Below are 19896 nucleotides of genomic sequence, written 5' to 3'. Positions count from 1 at the left end.
AGAATTATCGGTAAGTAAATTCTTATTTTCTCTGACGTCCTAGTGGATGCTGGGAACTCCGTAAGGACCATGGGGATTATACCAAAGCTCCCAAACGGGCGGGAGAGTGCGGATGACTCTGCAGCACCGAATGAGAGAACTCCAGGTCCTCCTCAGCCAGGGTATCAAATTTGTAGAATTTAGCAAACGTATTTGCCCCTGACCAAATAGCTGCTCGGCAAAGTTGTAAAGCCGAGACCCCTCGGGCAGCCGCCCAAGATGAGCCCACCTTCCTTGTGGAATGGGCTTTTACAGATTTTGGCTGTGGCAGGCCTGCCACAGAATGTGCAAGCTGAATTGTATTACAAATCCAACGAGCAATAGTCTGCTTAGAAGCAGGAGCACCCAGCTTGTTGGGTGCATACAGGATAAACAGCGAGTCAGATTTTCTGACTCCAGCCGTCCTGGAAACATATATTTTCAGGGCCCTAACTATGTCCAACAACTTGGAGTCCTCCAAGTCACTAGTAGCCGCAGGTACCACAATAGGTTGGTCCAGATGAAACGCTGAAACCACCTTAGGGAGAAAATGAGGACGAGTCCTCAATTCCGCCCTGTCTGAATGGAAGATCAGATAAGGGCTTTTACAGGATAAAGCCGCCAATTCTGACACGCGCCTGGCCTAGGCCAGGGCCAACAGCATGACCACTTTCCATGTGAGATATTTTAACTCCACAGATTCAAGTGGTTCAAACCATTGTGACTTTAGGAACCCCAAAACTACATTGAGATCCCAAGGTGCCACTGGAGGCACAAAAGGAGGCTGTATATGCAGTACCCCTTTTACAAACGTCTGAACTTCAGGAACTGAAGCTAGTTCTTTCTGGAAGAAAATTGACAGGGCCGAAATTTGAACCTTAATGGACCCCAATTTTAGGCCCATAGACACTCCTGTTTGCAGGAAATGCAGGAATCGACCTAGTTGAAATTCCTCCATCGGGGCCTTACTGGCCTCGCACCACGCAACATATTTTCGCCTAATGCGGTGATAATGCTTTGCGGTTACATCCTTCCTGGCTTTGATCAGGGTAGGGATGACTTCATCCGGAATGCCTTTTTCCTTCAGGATCCGGCGTTCAACCGCCCTGCCGCCAAACGCAGCCGCGGTAAGTCTTGGAATAGATAGGGTCCTTGATGGAGCAGGTCCCTTCTTAGAGGTAGAGGCCACGGGTCCTCCGTGAGCATCTCTTGAAGTTCTGGGTACCAAGTCCTTCTTGGCCAATCCGGTGTCCAATTTTTTGTTTAGGCGGGACGCCATCATGTCCACCTTTGGTTTTTCCCAACGGTTTTCAATCATGTGGAAGACTTCTGCAGAGGAAGTCTGTTTCCCAGTTGTCCACTCCCGGAATGAACACTGCTGACAATGCTATCACATGATTTTCCGCCCAGCGAAAAATCCTTGCAGCTTCTCTACGTGGGCGACTGCCGTGATGTTGTCCGACTGGATCAGCACCGGCTGACCTTGAAGCAGAGATCTTGCTTGGCTTAGGGCATTGTAAATGGCCCTTAGCTCCAAGATATTTATGTGAAGTGATGTCTCCAAGCTTGACCACAAGCCCTGGAAATTTCTTCCCTGTGTGACTGCTCCCCAGCCTCGCAGGCTGGCATCCGTGGTCACCAGGACCCAGTCCTGAATGCCGAATCTGCGCCCTCTAGAAGATGAGCACTCTGCAACCACCACAGGAGAGACACCCTTGTCTTTGGTGACAGGGTTATCCGCTGATGCATCTGAAGATGCGATCCGGACCACTTTTCCAGCAGGTCCCACTGGAAAGTTCTTGCGTGGAATCTGCCGAATGGAATTGCTTCGTAGGAAGCCACCATTTTTCCCAGGACCCTTGTGCACTGCTGCACTGACACTTGGCCTGGTTTTAGGAGGTTTCTGACTAGTTCGGATAACTCCCTGGCTTTCTCCTCCTGGAGAAACACCTTTTTCTGGACTGTGTCCAGGATCATCCTTAGGAATAGAAGACGTGTCGTCGGGATCAGCTGCGATTTTGGAATACTAAGAATCCAACCGTGCTGCCGCAACACTACTTGAGATAGTGCTACCCCGACTACCAACCGTTCCCTGGATCTTGCCCTTATCCGGAGATCGTCCAAGTAAGGGATAATTAAAACTCCCTTCCTTCGAAGGAGTATCATCATTTCGGCCATTACTTTGGTAAAGACCCGGGGTGCCGTGGACAAACCAAACGGCAGCGTCTGAAACTGATAGTGACAGTTCTGTACCACAAACCTGAGGTACCCTTGGTGAGAAGGGTAAATTGGGACATGGAGATAAGCATCCTTGATGTCCAGAGACACCATATAATCCCCTTCTTCCAGGTTTGCCATCACCGCTCTGAGTGACTCCATCTTGAATTTGAACCTTTGTATGTAAGTGTTCAAGGATTTCAGATTTAAATTAGGTCTCACCGAGCCGTCCGGCTTCGGTACCACAAACAGCGTGGAATAATACCCCTTTCCCTGTTGTAGGAGGGGTACCTTGATTATCACCTGCTGGGAATACAGCTTGTGAATGGCTTCCCATACCGCCTCCCTGTCGGAGGGAGACGTCGGTAAAGCAGACTTTAGGAAAACGGCGAAGGGGAGACGTCTCGAATTCCAATTTGTACCCCTGAGATACCACCTGAAGGATCCAGGGGTCCCCTGTGAGTGAGCCCACTGCACGCTGAAATTTTTGAGACGGGCCCCCCACCGTGCCTGAGTCCGCTTGTAAAGCCCCAGCGTCATGCTGAGGACTTGGCAGAAAACGGGAGAGGGCTTCTGTTCCTGGGAACTGGCTGTTTGCTGCAGCCTTTTTCCTCTCCCTCTGCCACGGGGCAGAAATGAGGAGCATTTTGCCCGCTTGCCCTTATGGGGCCCAAAGGACTGCGCCTGATAATACGGCGTCTTCTTATGTTGAGAGGCTACCTGGGGTAAAAATGTGGATTTTCCAGCAGTTGCCGTGGCCACCAGGTCTGTTAGACCTACCCCAAATAACTCCTCCCTTTTATAAGGCGATACTTCCATATGCCTTTTGGAATCAGCATCACCTGACCACTGTCTTGTCCATAACCCTCTTCTGGCAGAAATGGACAGCGCACTTACTCTTGATGTCAGTCGGCAAATATCCCTCTGTGCATCACGCATATATAGAAATGCATCTTTTAAATGCTCTATAGTCAGTAATATACTGTCCCTATCTAGGGTATCAATATTGTCAGTCAGGGAATCCGACCAAGCCACCCCAGCACTGCACATCCAGGCTTAGGCGATTGCTGGTCGCAGTATCACTCCCGTGTGAGTGTATATACATTTTAGGATATTTTACTGCTTTCTGTCAGCAGGTTCCTTAAGGGCGGCCGTATCCGGGGACGGTAGTGCCACCTGTTTAGACAAGCGTGTGAGCGCTTTATTCACCCTAGGGGGTGTTTCCCAACGTGCCCTATCCTCTGGCGGGAAGGGGTATGATGCTAATAACTTTTTAGGAATTAACAGTTTTTATCGGGGGAAACCCACGCATCATCACACACTTCATTTAATTCCTCAGATGCAGGAAAAACTACAGGCAGTTTTTTCTCACCCAACATAATACCCTTTTTAGTGGTACTGGTATTATCAGAAATGTGTAAAAACATTTTCCATAGCCTCAATCATGTAACGTGTGGCCCTACTGGAAGTCACATTCGTCTCTTAATCGTCGACACTGGAGTCAGTATCCGTGTCGGCGTCTGTATCTGCCATCTGCGGTAACGGGCGTTTTAGAGCCCCTGATGGCTTTTGAGACACATGGACAGGCACAGGCTGAGTCGCCGGCTGTCTCATGTCATCAATCTTTTGTAAAGAGCTGACTCACATAATTCCTTCCATAAGCTCATCCACTCAGATGTCGACTCCCTAGGGGGTGACATCTCTGTTAAAGGCAATTGCTCCGCCTCCACCTCATTTTCCTCCTCATACATGTCGACACAACGTACCGACACACAGCACACACACAGGGAATGCTCTGATAGAGGACAGGACCCCACTAGCCCTTTGGGGAGACAGAGGGAGAGTATGCCAGCACACACCAGAGCGCTATATATATATATATACAGGGATAACCTTATATAAGTGTTTTTCCCCTTATAGCTGCTGTATTGTTATACTGCGCCTAATTAGTGCCCCCCTCTCTTTTTTAACCCCTTTCTGTAGTGTAGTAACTGCAGGGGAGAGCCAGGGAGCTTCCCTCCAACGGAGCTGTGAGAGAAAATGGCGCCAGTGTGCTGAGGAGATAGGCTCCGCCCCCTTCTCGGCGGCCTTTTCTCCCGTTTTTCTGTGGAATCTGGCAGGGGTTAAAATTCATCCATATAGCCCTAGGGGCTATATGTGATGTATTTTCGCCAGCCAAGGTGTTTTTATTGCTGCTCAGGGCGCCCCCCCCCCCCTAGCGCCCTGCACCCTCAGTGACCGAAGTGTGAAGTGTGCTGAGGAGCAATGGCGCACAGCTGCAGTGCTGTGCGCTACCTTGGTGAAGACAGGATGTCTTCTGCCGCCGATTTTCCGGACCTCTTCTTGCTTCTGGCTCTGTAAGGGGGCCGGCGGCGCGGCTCTGGGACCGAGCTCCGAGGCTGGGCCTGTGTTCGGTCCCTCTGGAGCTAATGGTGTCCAGTAGCCTAAGAAGCCCAATCCACTCTGCACGCAGGTGAGTTCGCTTCTTCTCCCCTTAGTCCCTCGATGCAGTGAGCCTGTTGCCAGCAGGTCTCACTGAAAATAAAAAACCTAAAACTAAACTTTCACTAAGAAGCTCAGGAGAGCCCCTAGTGTGCACCCTTCTCGGCCGGGCACAAAAATCTAACTGAGGCTTGGAGGAGGGTCATAGGGGGAGGAGCCAGTGCACACCAGGTAGTCCTAAAGCTTTACTTTTGTGCCCAGTCTCCTGCGGAGCCGCTATTCCCCATGGTCCTTACGGAGTTCCCAGCATCCACTAGGACGTCAGAGAAATTAAGAGATTATGATCGGAATCTAAAAGGGTTTATCTTCCTAAATATTCATCATAGAAAGAAAAAAAAAATCAGAAACACTGCAGGTACGTCCTCATTCCTCATATACTGTACCTATCCTTCTTACTCCATTCAATGAGATTCCCATGACGTGTGCTACTTCCTCAATTTTGCAATGTGCTACATACAGAAGCAGTTAGTACTTACTCTACATGCAAAAACAATAAATGTATTTGCACCCCCTGCATTGCAACATGGTTTGACCAGGTGCTGTTACTTGCTTTTTTTTTTTTGCATTACTCCCAACTCAAAGGGCCATAGCCTATTAGGTACTTTGGATTTTTTTGTTGCAAAGGAATTCGTATAAAGTTGCAGGTAATGCCAGGGTCACTTGTATAGCACCTGCCTTTTGACTTTTTAAGCAGACTGCATACTTTTTCCTCAGTTTTGCTTCTTACTTTGCTTATAGTGCACTAGGTACTTAGGATTAGTATTTTTGTAGCAAGGGAATTGGTATAAAATCTCAGATTAATCATAATGCTGCATGGTGGGGGTCACTTATTAGACCTGTTATACCTTTTAACCCATGATTGCGCACTTTTTCCTCAATTTATTAATAGGGGTTATTCAGAGATGGACGTAGATCTCTGTGGTGGGCAGTGCCCACCACAGCCAGGGACAGCTCTGTCCTTGGCATCGCCACCTGCATCGCCACCTGCAACTGTCGAAATTGAAAGTTGCAGGTGTCGGAACAGTGAGTGATGCTGACCGTAAATACATTGCTCCCTTATATTGGCCTGCTATCTTTTAGATAGCAGTACTGATATGGACAAAGCATAAAGCCCCTTTCACTGTGCCCACACCGCCACTGTAATACATGGGGAGAAGAAGTATCGGTGTACATAACATGCGCTGATGCTGCTTTCCCCCCAAAATTACCCTTCATACATTTACCCCTCAGAGTAGAGCTTAAAAAATATAAAAAAATCTTCATATACAAAGTATCAGTAATAAATGGGTATTTTATACTGACTTATTTTAGCTGTACAGTCTACACTACTTTTGATTGGTGGCTGTAATAATCTCATTAAGGATGGGGGATTTTATTTTGTAACTACAGTACTGAAACTAGTTAAGCAAGTAAAAGTCTCTTGTGGTAAATTGTTGATACAATGGCTGTTTATTTATTAATCAATCAGATTGAGCGACCAAGTTTAGATTTGTGGGACAGATTTTCACAGAAACAAGAGCGCACTATGCAGTGTGCAGAATAAATCAAAGTAACCAAAGCAGTTCTAAGAAACTCCTGTAGAGGACATACTAGAGAGATTTCTCCCTTTTCCACAGAATAGTAACACCCCCCCCCCCCCCCCCTGCTTCTTCGCTGCCATGCGTTTAACTACTGTACATATTAACATGCTGTAGTTGAACCAGAGCATAGGCTCTTTTAGTTTGCCTCCTGTAAGTTATTATTCTTTCTGATGACATCCATAACATGTCTACATACTTACCACACCTACACATTGCATGTGTTCAGCTAAGCTTGCATATCCTAAATAAGTTTACTTTTATTTTTTTATTTTGTTTTAAACAACAGCAAAAACATTTATGAATATATATTGCCTTAAAAAAAAATTCTGCAAAATTCCCAATTTAATTACAACCTTATGGGCCATATGCAATTGCAGTCGAATTGCCTCAATGTCGAAAAACGGGGCATTTTCGACAAAAAGAAACCTGTCGAATTGGATTCGACAATGCAATACAGTACTTTTCGTCAAAATACCTGCCGTTTCAGATTCGACTATTTGCAATTCGACATTTTCAAAATTCGACATGTATGCAATGGTAAAAATGCGGCTTTTCGACAAAAGTATATTCAATTGAAGAATGTCGATTCGACAACAGTGCTTTTCGACAATCATTTCGTCAATTTCAGTCCGCCTCATTTTGCTGTCGTGATCTAATAAAAAGTTTTAAAAACATGTTTTTTTTGTGTTTTTTTGATTGCTAATAGCATATCTATTTATATTAGAATGGATTATCTACTTGGTTTGTCTATTTAGGACCCACAAGTATTATTTAATATATTTTTTAAAAGAATATATTTTTATTTTTTTACTGACTAAAATAATATGGAGAGATCAGAGCATGTTTTTCAGTGGGAAGGGGTGGGAATGGGTTAAAAATACTGAATAAAAATGTGTGGGGTCCCCCCTCCTAAGCATAACCAGCCTCGGGCTCTTTGAGCCGGTCCTGGTGGTAAAAATACGGGGGGGGGGGGGGAATGACAGGGGTTCCCCCGTATTTTTAACACCAGCACCGGGCTCCACTAGCTAGAGAGATAATGCCACAGCCGGGGGACACTTTTATAACGGTCCCTGCGGCCATGGCATTAAATTCCCAACTAGTCACCCCTGGCCGGGGTACCCTGGAGGAGTGGGGACCCCTTAAATCAAGGGGTCCCCCCCTCCAGCCACCCAAGGGTGAAGCCCAAGGCTGCCCCCCCCCATCCAAGGGCGGCGGATGGGAGGCTGATAGCCAAGTGTCAAAAAAAAATATTGTTTTTTGTAGCAGAACTACAAGTCCCAGCAAACCTCCCCCGCAAGCTGGTACTTGGAGAACCACAAGTACCAGCATGCGGGGGGGGGGGGGGGGGGAACGGGCCCGCTGGTACCTGTTGTTCTACTACAAAAAAATACCCAAATAAAAACAGTGCACACACACTGTGACAGTATAACTTTATTACATACATGCACACCAACATACACACATACTTACCTATGTTGACACAAGGCTCGGTCCCCTTCTCCACGTAGAATCCACGGGGTACCTGTAAATAATTATACTCACAACAATCCAGTGTAGATCGGTCCCTCTTCTGTTTGTAATCCACGTACTTGGCAAAATAAAAAAACGCAAAACACGGACCACGCACTGAAAGGGGTCCCATGTTTACACATGGGACCCCTTTCCCCGACTGCCGGGACCCCCCGTGACTGCTGTCAAAGAGGGTCCCTTGAGCCAATCAGGGAGCATCGTGGCACTCTCCTGATTGGCTGTGCGCATCTGAGCTGTCAGGCGGCGCACTCGAGATACAATGTAGCACATAGGCGCTCCACTGTATCCAATGGTGGGAACTTTGCATCAGCGGTTGAGGTTACTCGCGGTCAACCGCTGACCACAAAGTTCCCACCATTGAATATAATGGAGCGCCTATGCGCTATGTGCCGCCTGACAGCTCAGACGCGCACAGCCACATCATACTTATGGCCAGACAAATCTGAGCCTTAATGTAAAGTGTAATAAGGTCCCATCATTTTCCATTTAGGTTAATTCCCTCTATCTCAATGCATTATTTCCTACAACTTTGTTATTCAGAAATCTTATCACCATGGAATGAAAATAAACACACACTCCGGAGCAGATACAGAGTTGCACACAAGGCCGTTTTGCGGATGGATCTTGCAATTTTTTTCATCACTTCGCTTGCTCCTTATGCACAGTGATCCGAGAGGGTAAGAGGAGTACGCAACTCAGTCACATCTCCACTTGTGGCTGAATAAATATAATTGGGTGGCAGCTGCACGGAATTGTGAACTTTATCGAGTTGTGTTTAAGCAAAGACACTACTGTTTTCAGATGGCTCTGTACCACAATATGGATCTGGTGCAACTGTATACAGTTACTGATGACAGCTATTGAATTAAGCACATGGTAGGGGCAGCGGGGTCGCAGAGATGAGTACAATTTAGCATAGTGGCAAATCTCTGCATTTCGTTCTGTGTACTCCATGATGGCATAATTGCAAAGGAATTGCGTTCAAAGCTGAATTGGCCACAGCATTATGGGAGAAATACTGCTAAATCCATCCTATATATTCATAAACAAGGTCATTTCATATATCCTTTCTAGAAAAACGCCTTGCTTACCTCAATTTCTATGTAATTGTGAAATTGACATAAAGAAAGCCAGAGTATTTCCATCCTAAAAAGACAAAATACGGGAATCAATATTTAAATAAAAATAATGTATTCACATTTAACTCTGCAATGACAGAGCTAACCCGACTTCTGTAACTGAAATAACTGAAACACTATTAACATCTTGTGATAGATTTAAAAGTGTACCCGTATCCCAGGCAAATAATTCAAAATCATGTCCATCCCAAGTTGTGCTCTTAAATGACCAATATTTGTGAAAATCTGTCAACTACAGTGCATAACTACACTTTATCACAGGGCTTGAGCAGTTACACGAGCAGAAAGTGGGCTATACCTTGTTACTTTTATGTAAGGCCAGGTAGTCCTTTGTCACCAGAGACTCAAATAAATCTCGTATTTTTACTAACAGTCAATGCTAATGCATCTTTAAGAGTAACTGTAGTGCAATCAGTGGCATGACACCATCCCATTGTACCTCATAATGGTCACTCAGCAGCAAGAGGGTAAACAATGACTCCATTCCAAAAGGTTTAAGAGGGAATTTCAAGCATATTACTTACCTAAGATCCAGTAGAACCGCAGGCATCTGGTTCTGCTACTACACAGCCATTGCACAACACACTGACTGCACAAACAATTCCCAAATTGGCAGGAGCAGGAAAAATCTGGCAATTATCTATCACGTTCTTGTCAACCCGGGATTTTTACATACAGGCAAGTGCTAGCTGTGCGCCAGATATCAGGGGTTCAACAGGATTATGCAAATTACACGTAAATAATCTTCTGGGATCAGGTTTAAACTGCTACTTCTTATATTATATATGGAACGAATATACAATCTAGTCACAGATTTCGGGTATAAACGGTCAATCACTGGGGCAAAGTATTTCACTCTGTGCTGTGGTCCTTATTAGCCTTTCAGCGACCTTGGCACTAAGAGTTACGGATCTGGAAGCAAGATCTCTCAACTCCAACACGGCAAAACAATTTAAAATAATTGAAGTTCTCTGTATTACAGCATCCGAGAACTTAAAGGTTAATTGCGTTAAAAATAAACAAACTTACGCTCCAGGACCTTGCCATGTCCAGGTTATTGTGTCCTAGAAAATAAAAGGAGAGAAAATATGTAAAACGTTCAATAAAAAACAAACAAAACCCACCAAACTATAGGGCAGATTTAACAAGTGATATTCTTGTTGTCAATTTTACATGGTACGCCATCCAATCAGCTCCTGTTATGTGTTTAAAAAATGACTGGAGCTGACTGGTTGGAGTACTATTTAAGATTCGTATCAAGTGATAACAAAAAAAACACTTGTCGTTAAATCTGCCCCTGAATCTTTTTATTGTGACCACAATAATTGTGCCCAATTACTTGCAGGTGGACAATTATTTAAAATAAAATAGTAATTTTATGATTGTTAAACAATTATCTTGCGTTAGATAGTGTATAAACAGTTTACACTGCACTACAATCTGAGACTGTAAACAAACGTAATACAGGTGATAAAGCCCTGCTAATGAAAGACTAAAGCATTGTTTAGCAACAGGCAACCCCGAAAGACTTCACCTTCAGCCCCCAATCTGATTTTATGTCATAAAGTGGGCAATACGAGTGGACTTCTGCAGAACATGACCTCCTCTGCAGAACGCAGAGAAATCATGCAGTGCACCAGAGGAGAAGGGGGAAGGTAGACTGCAGTGCATTCCATACCATGTGACCACTCTCTTTCCTCTGCTGGCTCTGAACTAAAGACCCATACACACTGGGCGATTTTGAGTTCAAAGTAACTCACTTTTGGCATTTTGAGCTACTTTGAGCTCAAACTCGGCCAGTGTGTATGGGCGGGTGATGAGCGGTGAGCGCTGATGCGCGCTCCTGCATCATTGCTGGCCGCTGCCTCCCTTCGGCTTGTTTTACGAGCTGAGTGAATCACTTTCCAGTCTCCTACCGCGGAAAGTGGTTCACCCCCGTGAACATCGTTGGGCCGAGGTGAAAATCGTTCAATGTGTATGCACCTTAAAGGTAAGTCATTTTTACACAATAAAAGTAGACAAGCCAGTGAGTGCATGTCTGAGTGCCATGTGAAGGAGTTTAGAATGCTTATCTGAGGGCTTAAACCAGGCAACTGCAGCTCTCATTGTTTGCATAAGGTAATTATTCATTTGTTTTGTCTTTTGTATTATATATAGTAAAAGGAGGAATTTTATAAGTACACCTACTTATGTAAGCTATACTATAAAGTAGCCAAATGATGATCTTGTCAGCCAGTTTATGACTATTCAAAAATAGTTCTATGTGGAAATTATTAATCTGTCAGTAAGATTTTGATAGGCTACCTGTGGCCAATCAATGTAAAAAATCTATACAGTATGTAACGGTGATCGTCCATCATCATTGAAAAAAGCGATCATTTTGTTCTGTGTGATCATCAAATAACAAGTTCTGTGTAATTTGGACAAACACAAATGACTGCACAATAGCCCCAGTTACGGGGCCTGATTCTGAGGCGGACGCAACGGCAATATTCTTGCAAATGGTAATTGGTTTTCAACTGTGATTGAGACGTAGAGTCTCAGAAATGTATTGAGAATGTATTGGGTGTTCCTGGGCGGTGGCCATGCAGACGCACAAAGACACTGTCTGATGGCCGTTTTATGGAAGTGTCCCAGATGCATTGCATAAATGACTCATATAATCACTTACATAGAAGGCCACACTCACATTCTGCACCTAGCATGGGGCTGGTGCAAGTTTCAATGGTACGTCCAATGGCAGCATCTAAGCCACACCAAGTGTGACTGCTGTGTGAGAAGACACACAAAGTGGGCATCCCAGTCCTTGCACAGTCAGACACACACTTCTACACCGGGGAAGGGCTTTTCCTAGCATTAACAAAGTCACAGACACGACTATGGCAAAAGATGCTAAAGCGGAGTGTGAGAGACTTCAGCTTAGGAATATATTGTTAAGTATCTGCCTAACATACTGGTACAGACACATGGATAGATCTACAGCAAATCAGGCTGGCTACATAAGGTCATTAAAAGGAACCAACATGGATTTGCAAAGGACAGATCATGTCAGACCAACTTACTTGACTTTTATGAAACAGTAAGTGCGAACCTTGATCAGGGTAAGGAGGTGGATGTAATCTTTTTAGACTTTACCAAAGCTTTCGACACTGTACCACACATGCGTCTTATCTATAAGCTACAAGAAATAGGGCTAGGGAGCACAATATGCACTTGGGTTAGTAATTGGTTAGATAATAGGGAGCAGCGCGTTGTGGTCAATGGATCTTTTTCAAATTGGACTAAAGTACTAAGTGGTGTGCCACAAGGGTCTGTACTTGGACCACTTTTGTACAACATTTTCATCAACGACCTAACTGCAGGTCTAAAGAGCATGGTGTCAATTTTCGCAGACTATACCAAATTGTGTAAGGTTATAAATACGGAGGGGGATGCGGAGTCTCTTCAGAACGATGTGACTAAACTGGAAGCATGGGCAGCAAAATGGAGAATGAGATTCAACACAGACAAGTGTAAGGTAATGCACTGTGGGGGCAAGAACAAAAATAACACCTACATACTAAATGGGGTAATATTAGGGGATTCTGTACTGAAAAAAGACTTAGGGGTTCACATAGATAACAAATTAAGCAGCAGTACCCAAAGTAGGAGTGCAGCAAAGAAGGCTAATAAAATATTAGCATGCATAAAACGGGGAATTGATGCAAGGGACGAGAGTATTATACTCCCATTATATAAATCACTAGTGAGGCCACATCTTGAATACTGTGTGCAATTTTGGGCACCATATTACAAAAAGGATATCCTGGAGCTAGAAAAGGTTCAGTGGCGGGCGACCAAACTAATCAAGGGCATGGAGACACTGGAATATGAGGAAAGGCTTGCAAGGCTAGGCATGTTTACATTGGAAAAGAGGAGACTAAGAGGGGACATGATCAACATCTACAGATATATAAGGGGTTAATACACAGAGCTTGGGAGGGACCTGTTTTCTATAAGATCAGCACAGAGGACATATGGTCACTCGCTTAGGTTAGAAGAGAGGAGTTTCCGCACATTGAGGCGAAAGGTTTTTTCACAGTAAGGACAATACGTGTTTGGAATTCCCTGCCTGAGAGAGTAGTAACTGCGGACTCAGTCAACACCTTTAAGAATGGGTTCGATAAATTCCTATTGGATAAAGATATTCTGGGTTATGGTGCGTAGGCACACATTATAGTTAATATAACTAGTCCTAACAAAAATAACTAGTCCTATAATAAGACTGCATAGGAGACCACAAATAGATTGAACTCGATGCATAATTGTCTTTTTTCAACCTTAGTTACTATGTTACATAAATTGTGAAAATAGGATTTTGGTTACCTACCGGTAAATCCTTTTCTCGTAGTCCGTAAAGGATGCTGGGGTCCACATTAGTACCATGGGGTATAGCCTGGTCCACCAGGAGCCATTGGCACTTTAAGAGTTTGAGCTGGCTCCTCCCTCTATGCCCCTCCTACCAGACTCAGTCTAGAAACTGTACCCGAGGAGACAGACATCTTCGAGAGAAGGATTTTACACAGATAGTGGCGAGATTCCCACCAGCTCACACATACAAGGCACATCAAGCTAACTAGCTTGAAACTCCGCAACCGCTGAAACATTACTTACCAAGTAACAATGCAGTACTCAACTAAAACGAAGTTGTACTGAACCAAATACCGATAGCAGAAAAACGAAGTGCTGGGCGGGAGCATCCTCTACGGACTGCAAGAAAAGGATTTACCGGTATGTAACCAAAATCTTATTTTCTCTTACGTCCTAGAGGATGCTGGGGTCCACATTAGTACCATGGGGATGTACCAAAGCTCCCAGAACGGGAGGGAGAGCGCGGAGACTCCTGCAGAACTGATAGACCAAACTTCAGGTCCACAGAGGCCAAAGTATCGAACTTGAAGAACTTAGCGAACGTGTTCGACCCAGACCAAGTTGCTCCTCGGCAAAGTTGTAACGCCGAGACACCCCGGGCAGCCGCCCAGGAAGACCCCACCTTATGATTAGAGTGGGCCTTAACAGACGTAGGACACAGCAATCCTGCCGTAGAATACGCATGTTGGACAGTGAACCTTATGCAGCAAGAGATCATCTGCTTAAAAGCAGGCCACCCCATTTTCTTGGGATCATACAGGACAAACAAAGAGTCCGATTTTCTGTGACGAGCAGTCCCCCTCACAAAGATTTTTAGAGCCCTTACAACATCTAGAGACTTTGATGAAATTGAGGAGTCAGTCGCAACTGGCACCACAATAGGTCGGTTGATATGAAATGCCGACACAACCTTCAGAAGAAACTGCTGACGTGTCCAAAGCTCAGCTCTATCTTCATGGAAGATCAAGTATGGGCTTTTACATGACAAAGCCCCCAACTCCGACACACGTCTAGCAGAAGCTAAGGCCAACAAAGTGACAGCCTTCCACGTGAGAAACTTGACCTCAACCTCCTGTAGAGGTTCAAACCAGTCCGACTGGAGGAACTGCAACACCACGTTAAGATCCCAGGGCGCCGCAGGTGGTACAAAGGAAAGTTGGATGTGCAGAACTCCCTTCAAAAAAGTCTGATCCTCAGGGAACTGTTTCTGGAAGAAAATGGATAGGGCCGAAATTTGGACCTTTATGGATCCCAACCTCAGGCACATAGCCACACCTACTTGCAGGAAGAGGAGAAAACGTCCCAGTTGAAACTACACCATTGGAAACTTCTTGGACTCACACCAAGATACATATTTTTTAGACGTTACTCCTTTCCTAGCCTGTATCAGGGTAGGAATAACCTTGATCGGAATGCCCTTCCGAGCTAGTATCTTGCGTTCAACCTCCATGCCGTCAAACGCAGCCGCGGTAAGTCTTGATAGGAGAACGGCCCCTGCTGCAGCAGGTCCTCCCGAAGAGGAAGAGGCCTTGGCTCTTCTAGCAGTAGATCCAGAAGATCCGCGTACCAAGACCTTCTTGGCCAGTCTGGAGCAATGAGGATCGCTTGAACCCTTGTTCTCCTTATGAGCTTTAGCACTCTTGGAATGAGTGGGAGTGGTGGAAACCCGTACACCGACTGGAAAACCCACGGAGTCCACCGCCACTGCTTGCGGGTCCCTCGACCTGGAACAATATCGCCGAAGCTTCTTGTTGAGACGAGAGGCCATCATGTCTATTTAAGGTACACCCCAAAGATCTGTTACCTCCTTGAACACCTCCGGATGGAGACCCCACTCCACTGGATGGAGATTGTGTCTGCTGAGGTAGTCCGCTTCCCAGTTGTCTACCCCCGGAATGAAGATTGCTGAAAGCGCCAACGCGTGCCATTCTGCCCAGAGGATGATTCTTGTTAACTCTGACATTGCAGCTCTGCTCTTCGTTCCGCCCTGTCGGTTGATGTAAACCACTGTCATTACATTGTCCGACTGCACTTGAATAGCCTGATTTCTCAGAAGATGGGCCGCTTGGAGAAGACCGTTGTAAACGGCTCTTAGTTCTAGATGTTTATCGGCAGGCTGGCTTCCAGACTTGACCACCTTCCTTGGAAGGTCTCCCCTTGAGTGACTGCGCCCCAGCCCCGGAGACTTGCATCCGTGGTTAGAAGGATCCAGTCCTGAATCCCAAACATGCGGCCCTCCAGAAGGTTAGGTAGTTGCAACCACCAGAGGAGTGAAATCCTGGCCTTTGGTGACAAACGTATTCTCTGGTGCACATGTAGATGGGATCCCGACCACTTGTCCAGGAGATCCAGTTGGAAGGACCGAGAATGAAACCTTCCGTACTGTAGAGCCTCGTAAGAGGCCACCATTTTTCCCAGAAGGCGAATGCACTGATGAACCAACACCCGGGCTGGCTTCAGTACATCCCGGACCATTGTTTGTATCACCAACGCTTTTTCCTCTGGAAGAAACACCCTCTGCACTTCCGTGTCGAGAATCATTCCCAGAAAGGACAACCTCCTGGTTGGTTCCAAATGTGAATTTGGAAGATTCAGGATCCAACCATGTTCCCTGAGCAGGTGGGTCGTGAGAAGAATGGACCGTAACAGTTTCTCATTGGATGATGCCTTTATCAGCAGATCATCCAGATATGGGAGTTTCTCCTTGGACGATGCCTTTATCAGCAGATCGTCCAGATATGGGATTATGGCCACCCCCTGTCTGCGGAGAAGAACCATCATTTCCGCCATTACCTTGGTGAATACCCTCGGTGCTATTGAGCGGCCAAATGGCAGGGCCTGGAACGGATAGTCCAACAGTGCGAAACGGAGAGAAGCTTGATGCTTGGCCAAATTGGAATGTGGAGGTACGCATCCTTGATATCCAGGGATACCAGGAATTCCCCCTCTTCCAGACCTGATATCACCACCCTTAGAGACTCCATTTTGAACTTGAACTCCTTAGGTTCAGAATGGGCCTGGCCGAACCATCCGGTTTCGGCACCACAAAAAGGTTTGAATAGTAACCCTTGTTTTGCATATGAGGAGGGACCGGTACAATAACCTGTGCCTCCACCAACTTCTGGACTGCTGCCTGCAGGACAGTCCTGTCTGCCAGCAAAGCTGGCAAGCCTGATTTGAAGAATCAGTGAGGAGAGAGATCTTGAAATTCCAGCCTGTACCCCTGGGACATAATATCCTACACCCAGGGATCCAGGCCAGATGACACCCAGACGTGACTGAAATGCCTGAGTCTCGCTCCCACCGGCCCCACCTCCGGGGCGTGCAGTCCACTGTCATGCGGAGGACTTGGGTGTACCTGAAGCAGGTTTCTGTTCCTGGGAACCTGCAGCAGCAGGTTTCTTGGACTTGGGCCGACCTCCCCAAAAGGTGTTGGACGGCTTTTCCTTTCTGGGCTTGGCAGGCCAAAAGGGCTGTGATGCAGTTGAAGAAAAGGGTTTCTTTGGAGCACGCGTAGCTGAGTGAAGAAAAGGTGACTTACCCGCCGTAGCCGTGGAGATCCACGCATCTAACGCTTCCCCAAAGAGAGCCTGACCTGTGTAGGGTAGGGTCTCCTCACTTCTCCTGGATTCCGCGTCGGCAGACCACTCGCACAACCACAGTCCTCGACGAGCTGAGACAGACATGGAAGAAATTCCTGCAGCCATGGAACCCAGGTCCTTCATGGATTCTACCATAAATCCTGCCTAATCCTGAATGTTACGTAAAAACAAATTAACATCACATTTCTCCATAGTATCCAAATCTTCAAGTAACGTGCCTGACACCCTTTACTATAGCTTTGGCAATCTAAGCACTGGCAATAGTGGGACGTAGTGTTACCCCAGAAGCCGTGTACATGGATTTGAGCGTATTATCAGTTTTACAATCAGCCGGCTCTTTCAATGCGGTAGATCCTGGAACAGGCAAAACCACCTTTTTTTGAGAGTCTGGATACTGACACGTCAACAATGGGCGGGTTTTCCCATTTTTTTTCTATCCTCTACCGGGAAAGAAAATGCCACCAGAGCCCTATTAGGGATCTGGAATTTTTTATCCGGGTTTTTCCAAGCTTTTTCAAAAATAGCATTGAATTCCTTTGACGCAGGGAAGGTTAGCGAGGCGTTCTTATTTTCAGTGAAGTAAGCCTCCTCAACCTGCTCAGGTGTTGTATCAGCAATATTCAACACATCTGTAATAGCCTCCATCATCAACTGCACCCCTTTAGCAAGAGATGCTGCCCCCCGAAACACATCACCATCACCGTCTGCAGTGTCAGAATCGGTATCCGTGTTATCTTGCATGATCAGTGCAAGAGCACGATTTTGGGAATATACAGCGGGGAGCCCTGAGGTACCAGAACTGGGCCAGACTGAAATAGAGTTCTGTAAAGCCTGAGTTGCAGATTAATTTTGTGCAACCCCATTTGAAATCTGAGAAATCATAGATTTGATAGAGGATAACTATTCAGGCTCCCTTGCTGGTATCTGTGCTAAACCAGTGCAATCCTGATTACATGGAATGGGATCATCCTGGGAGGACATATCCTCTGCAGCATATGACACAGAGTCTCTGGGCATAGCTGTATGGAGACCACAGACACACTACCCTCACACAGGGGAGGGCAGACAGAGTTTCACCCCCCAAGGATGGCAAGAAAGACACAGAGATTGGAGCCAACCCACACACAGTGCTTTTTAGGTAAAGGGAGACCCCCAACCAGCACTGACTGTGCACCTTAATAGGTTACACAGTCTTTACACAGCCTCCCCCCCCCCCTTCTTCAACCCCCTGGTACCGTGAGAGATAGCTGGAGTTGCTGTGGATGGACTTGCTCCTCCTGGACAGCGCTGTGCAGGCAGGAAAATGGCGCTGAACACTGCTGGGTCCGCTCTGAGGAGAAGCTCCGCCCCCAAAATGGCGCTGTCTTCCCACTCTTCACAATGATTATACTGGCCTGAGGATAATGCTGGCCGAGATCCACGGACCCCGACAGGCTTTCTGACCAGTGCAGGGTTTAGGCGCCATCTCAGGGCACCTCCTCACAGCGCCGCACAGTGTGCCTCTGAGCTCCGGAGCGCGGTTAATACCGCACTCCCTACCCTGTTGCCACCATCTTCACACCGGCCCCCCGCTTGCAAGGGGGGGGGGGGGGGGGGGGTCGGTGACTCACTCGCCACCGATCTTCTGGCTCTGTAAGGGGGTGGCGGCATGCTGCTGGGGTGAGCGATCCCCTGTGGCGGGGTACGATCTATCCCCTCAGGAGCTCAGTGTCCCGTCAGCAGAGATAGTGGCTCAGACCCCGCAGAGCGGACATTACTCCTCCCCTTAGTCCCACGAAGCAGGGAGGCTGTTGCCAGCAGCCTCCCTGTAAAATCATAAACTCTAAAATAAACTTTTTTCTAAAGAAGCTCTGTTAAGCTCCCCTAGCTGTGATCGGCTCCTCAGGGTACATTTTCTAAACTGAGTCTGGTAGGAGGGGCATACAGGGAGGAGCCAGCCCACACTCTCAAACTCTTGAAGTGTCAATGGCTCCTGATGGACCAGTCTATACCCCATGGTACTAATGTGGACCCCAGCATCCTCTAGGACGTAAGAGAAAACATATACAGCAGCTTAGTGGCTGGAAGAGAGACACTAACGTCTTAAAGCAACAACCATTCATAGCCATCAATAAATAGTGGTCGGTGGAAGCAGACACGTTTGCCTATAGTGTTTTTAACCACAAAAGCAGACCAAATTGCCCAAGTGGCATATTGCACAAAATCACAGCAAAATGAACTGCAACAAATTGTTTTTAATGGGCAGCTCTCTAGGTTATATCCTGGAAAAAAAGGCTGTGAGAGAAGTAAACAGTGTGGTTATGGAATTGTTGTAAACTCCATAAAATATCCTCTTATGAACAAACACAATGAAAGGTAAACAGAAGAAAACGTAAACCTTCTTCAAGTTAGGTTGAATTACTTCTGTAGAACATCATTTCTAAAAACCCAAAGGAGTGCCTTACAGATGTAACAATTAACTATTACCCAGAGTGAAAAGAGTCAATGTCTTAGGTGCCCGTTGCAGAGGCTCTGAAAGCTTTGCTCTCCGCTCCAGGGATAGGCTCTAGTTGGCTCTTTGTAGCTGCTGGTGTTGTAAACAAAGTACATGACAGTCAAGGGATTTTATGAGATCCCAAAAGCCAAATGACTTCTCTTTACTTATTTCTTGTCAGAAATAGTGACTCAGGGACAGAAGGGAATAAGGCCAGCGCCACCCTCCCAGATGATGCCAGCTACACCTAATGAATATGCCCTGCAGAATGTAGCTCATGGGAGTTCTCCTTCACGTGATGTCTATGTGATGATATTGTTTTCACAGTTAGAATAATATATCCACATTTATTCTCAATCAATTTAAAACAGATACAACTTTAGACCCTGCCCTTTGATCTGCTTTGGGGATATATAATACTGCTC

At 46.2% G+C, this 19896-nt stretch overlaps 1 protein-coding gene across 1 annotated transcript in view; it reads right to left on the bottom strand.

Moving 5' to 3' along the window:
* LPCAT1 (lysophosphatidylcholine acyltransferase 1) overlaps positions 1-19896 on the bottom strand; it is a 275186-nt gene that overhangs the window by 85531 nt on the left and 169759 nt on the right. The window contains exons 7-8 of the mRNA XM_063922939.1: positions 10016-10050; positions 8939-8993 (exon numbers count right to left, since the gene is read on the bottom strand). Of these exons, the coding sequence (XP_063779009.1) occupies positions 8939-8993; positions 10016-10050 (90 nt within the window). The remainder of the gene's footprint in view (positions 1-8938; positions 8994-10015; positions 10051-19896) is intronic.

Source organism: Pseudophryne corroboree, chromosome 5 (assembly GCF_028390025.1).
Source record: "Pseudophryne corroboree isolate aPseCor3 chromosome 5, aPseCor3.hap2, whole genome shotgun sequence".
Taxonomy (NCBI): Eukaryota; Metazoa; Chordata; class Amphibia; order Anura; family Myobatrachidae; genus Pseudophryne; species Pseudophryne corroboree.
This window is presented reverse-complemented; position numbering and strand designations above follow the sequence as displayed.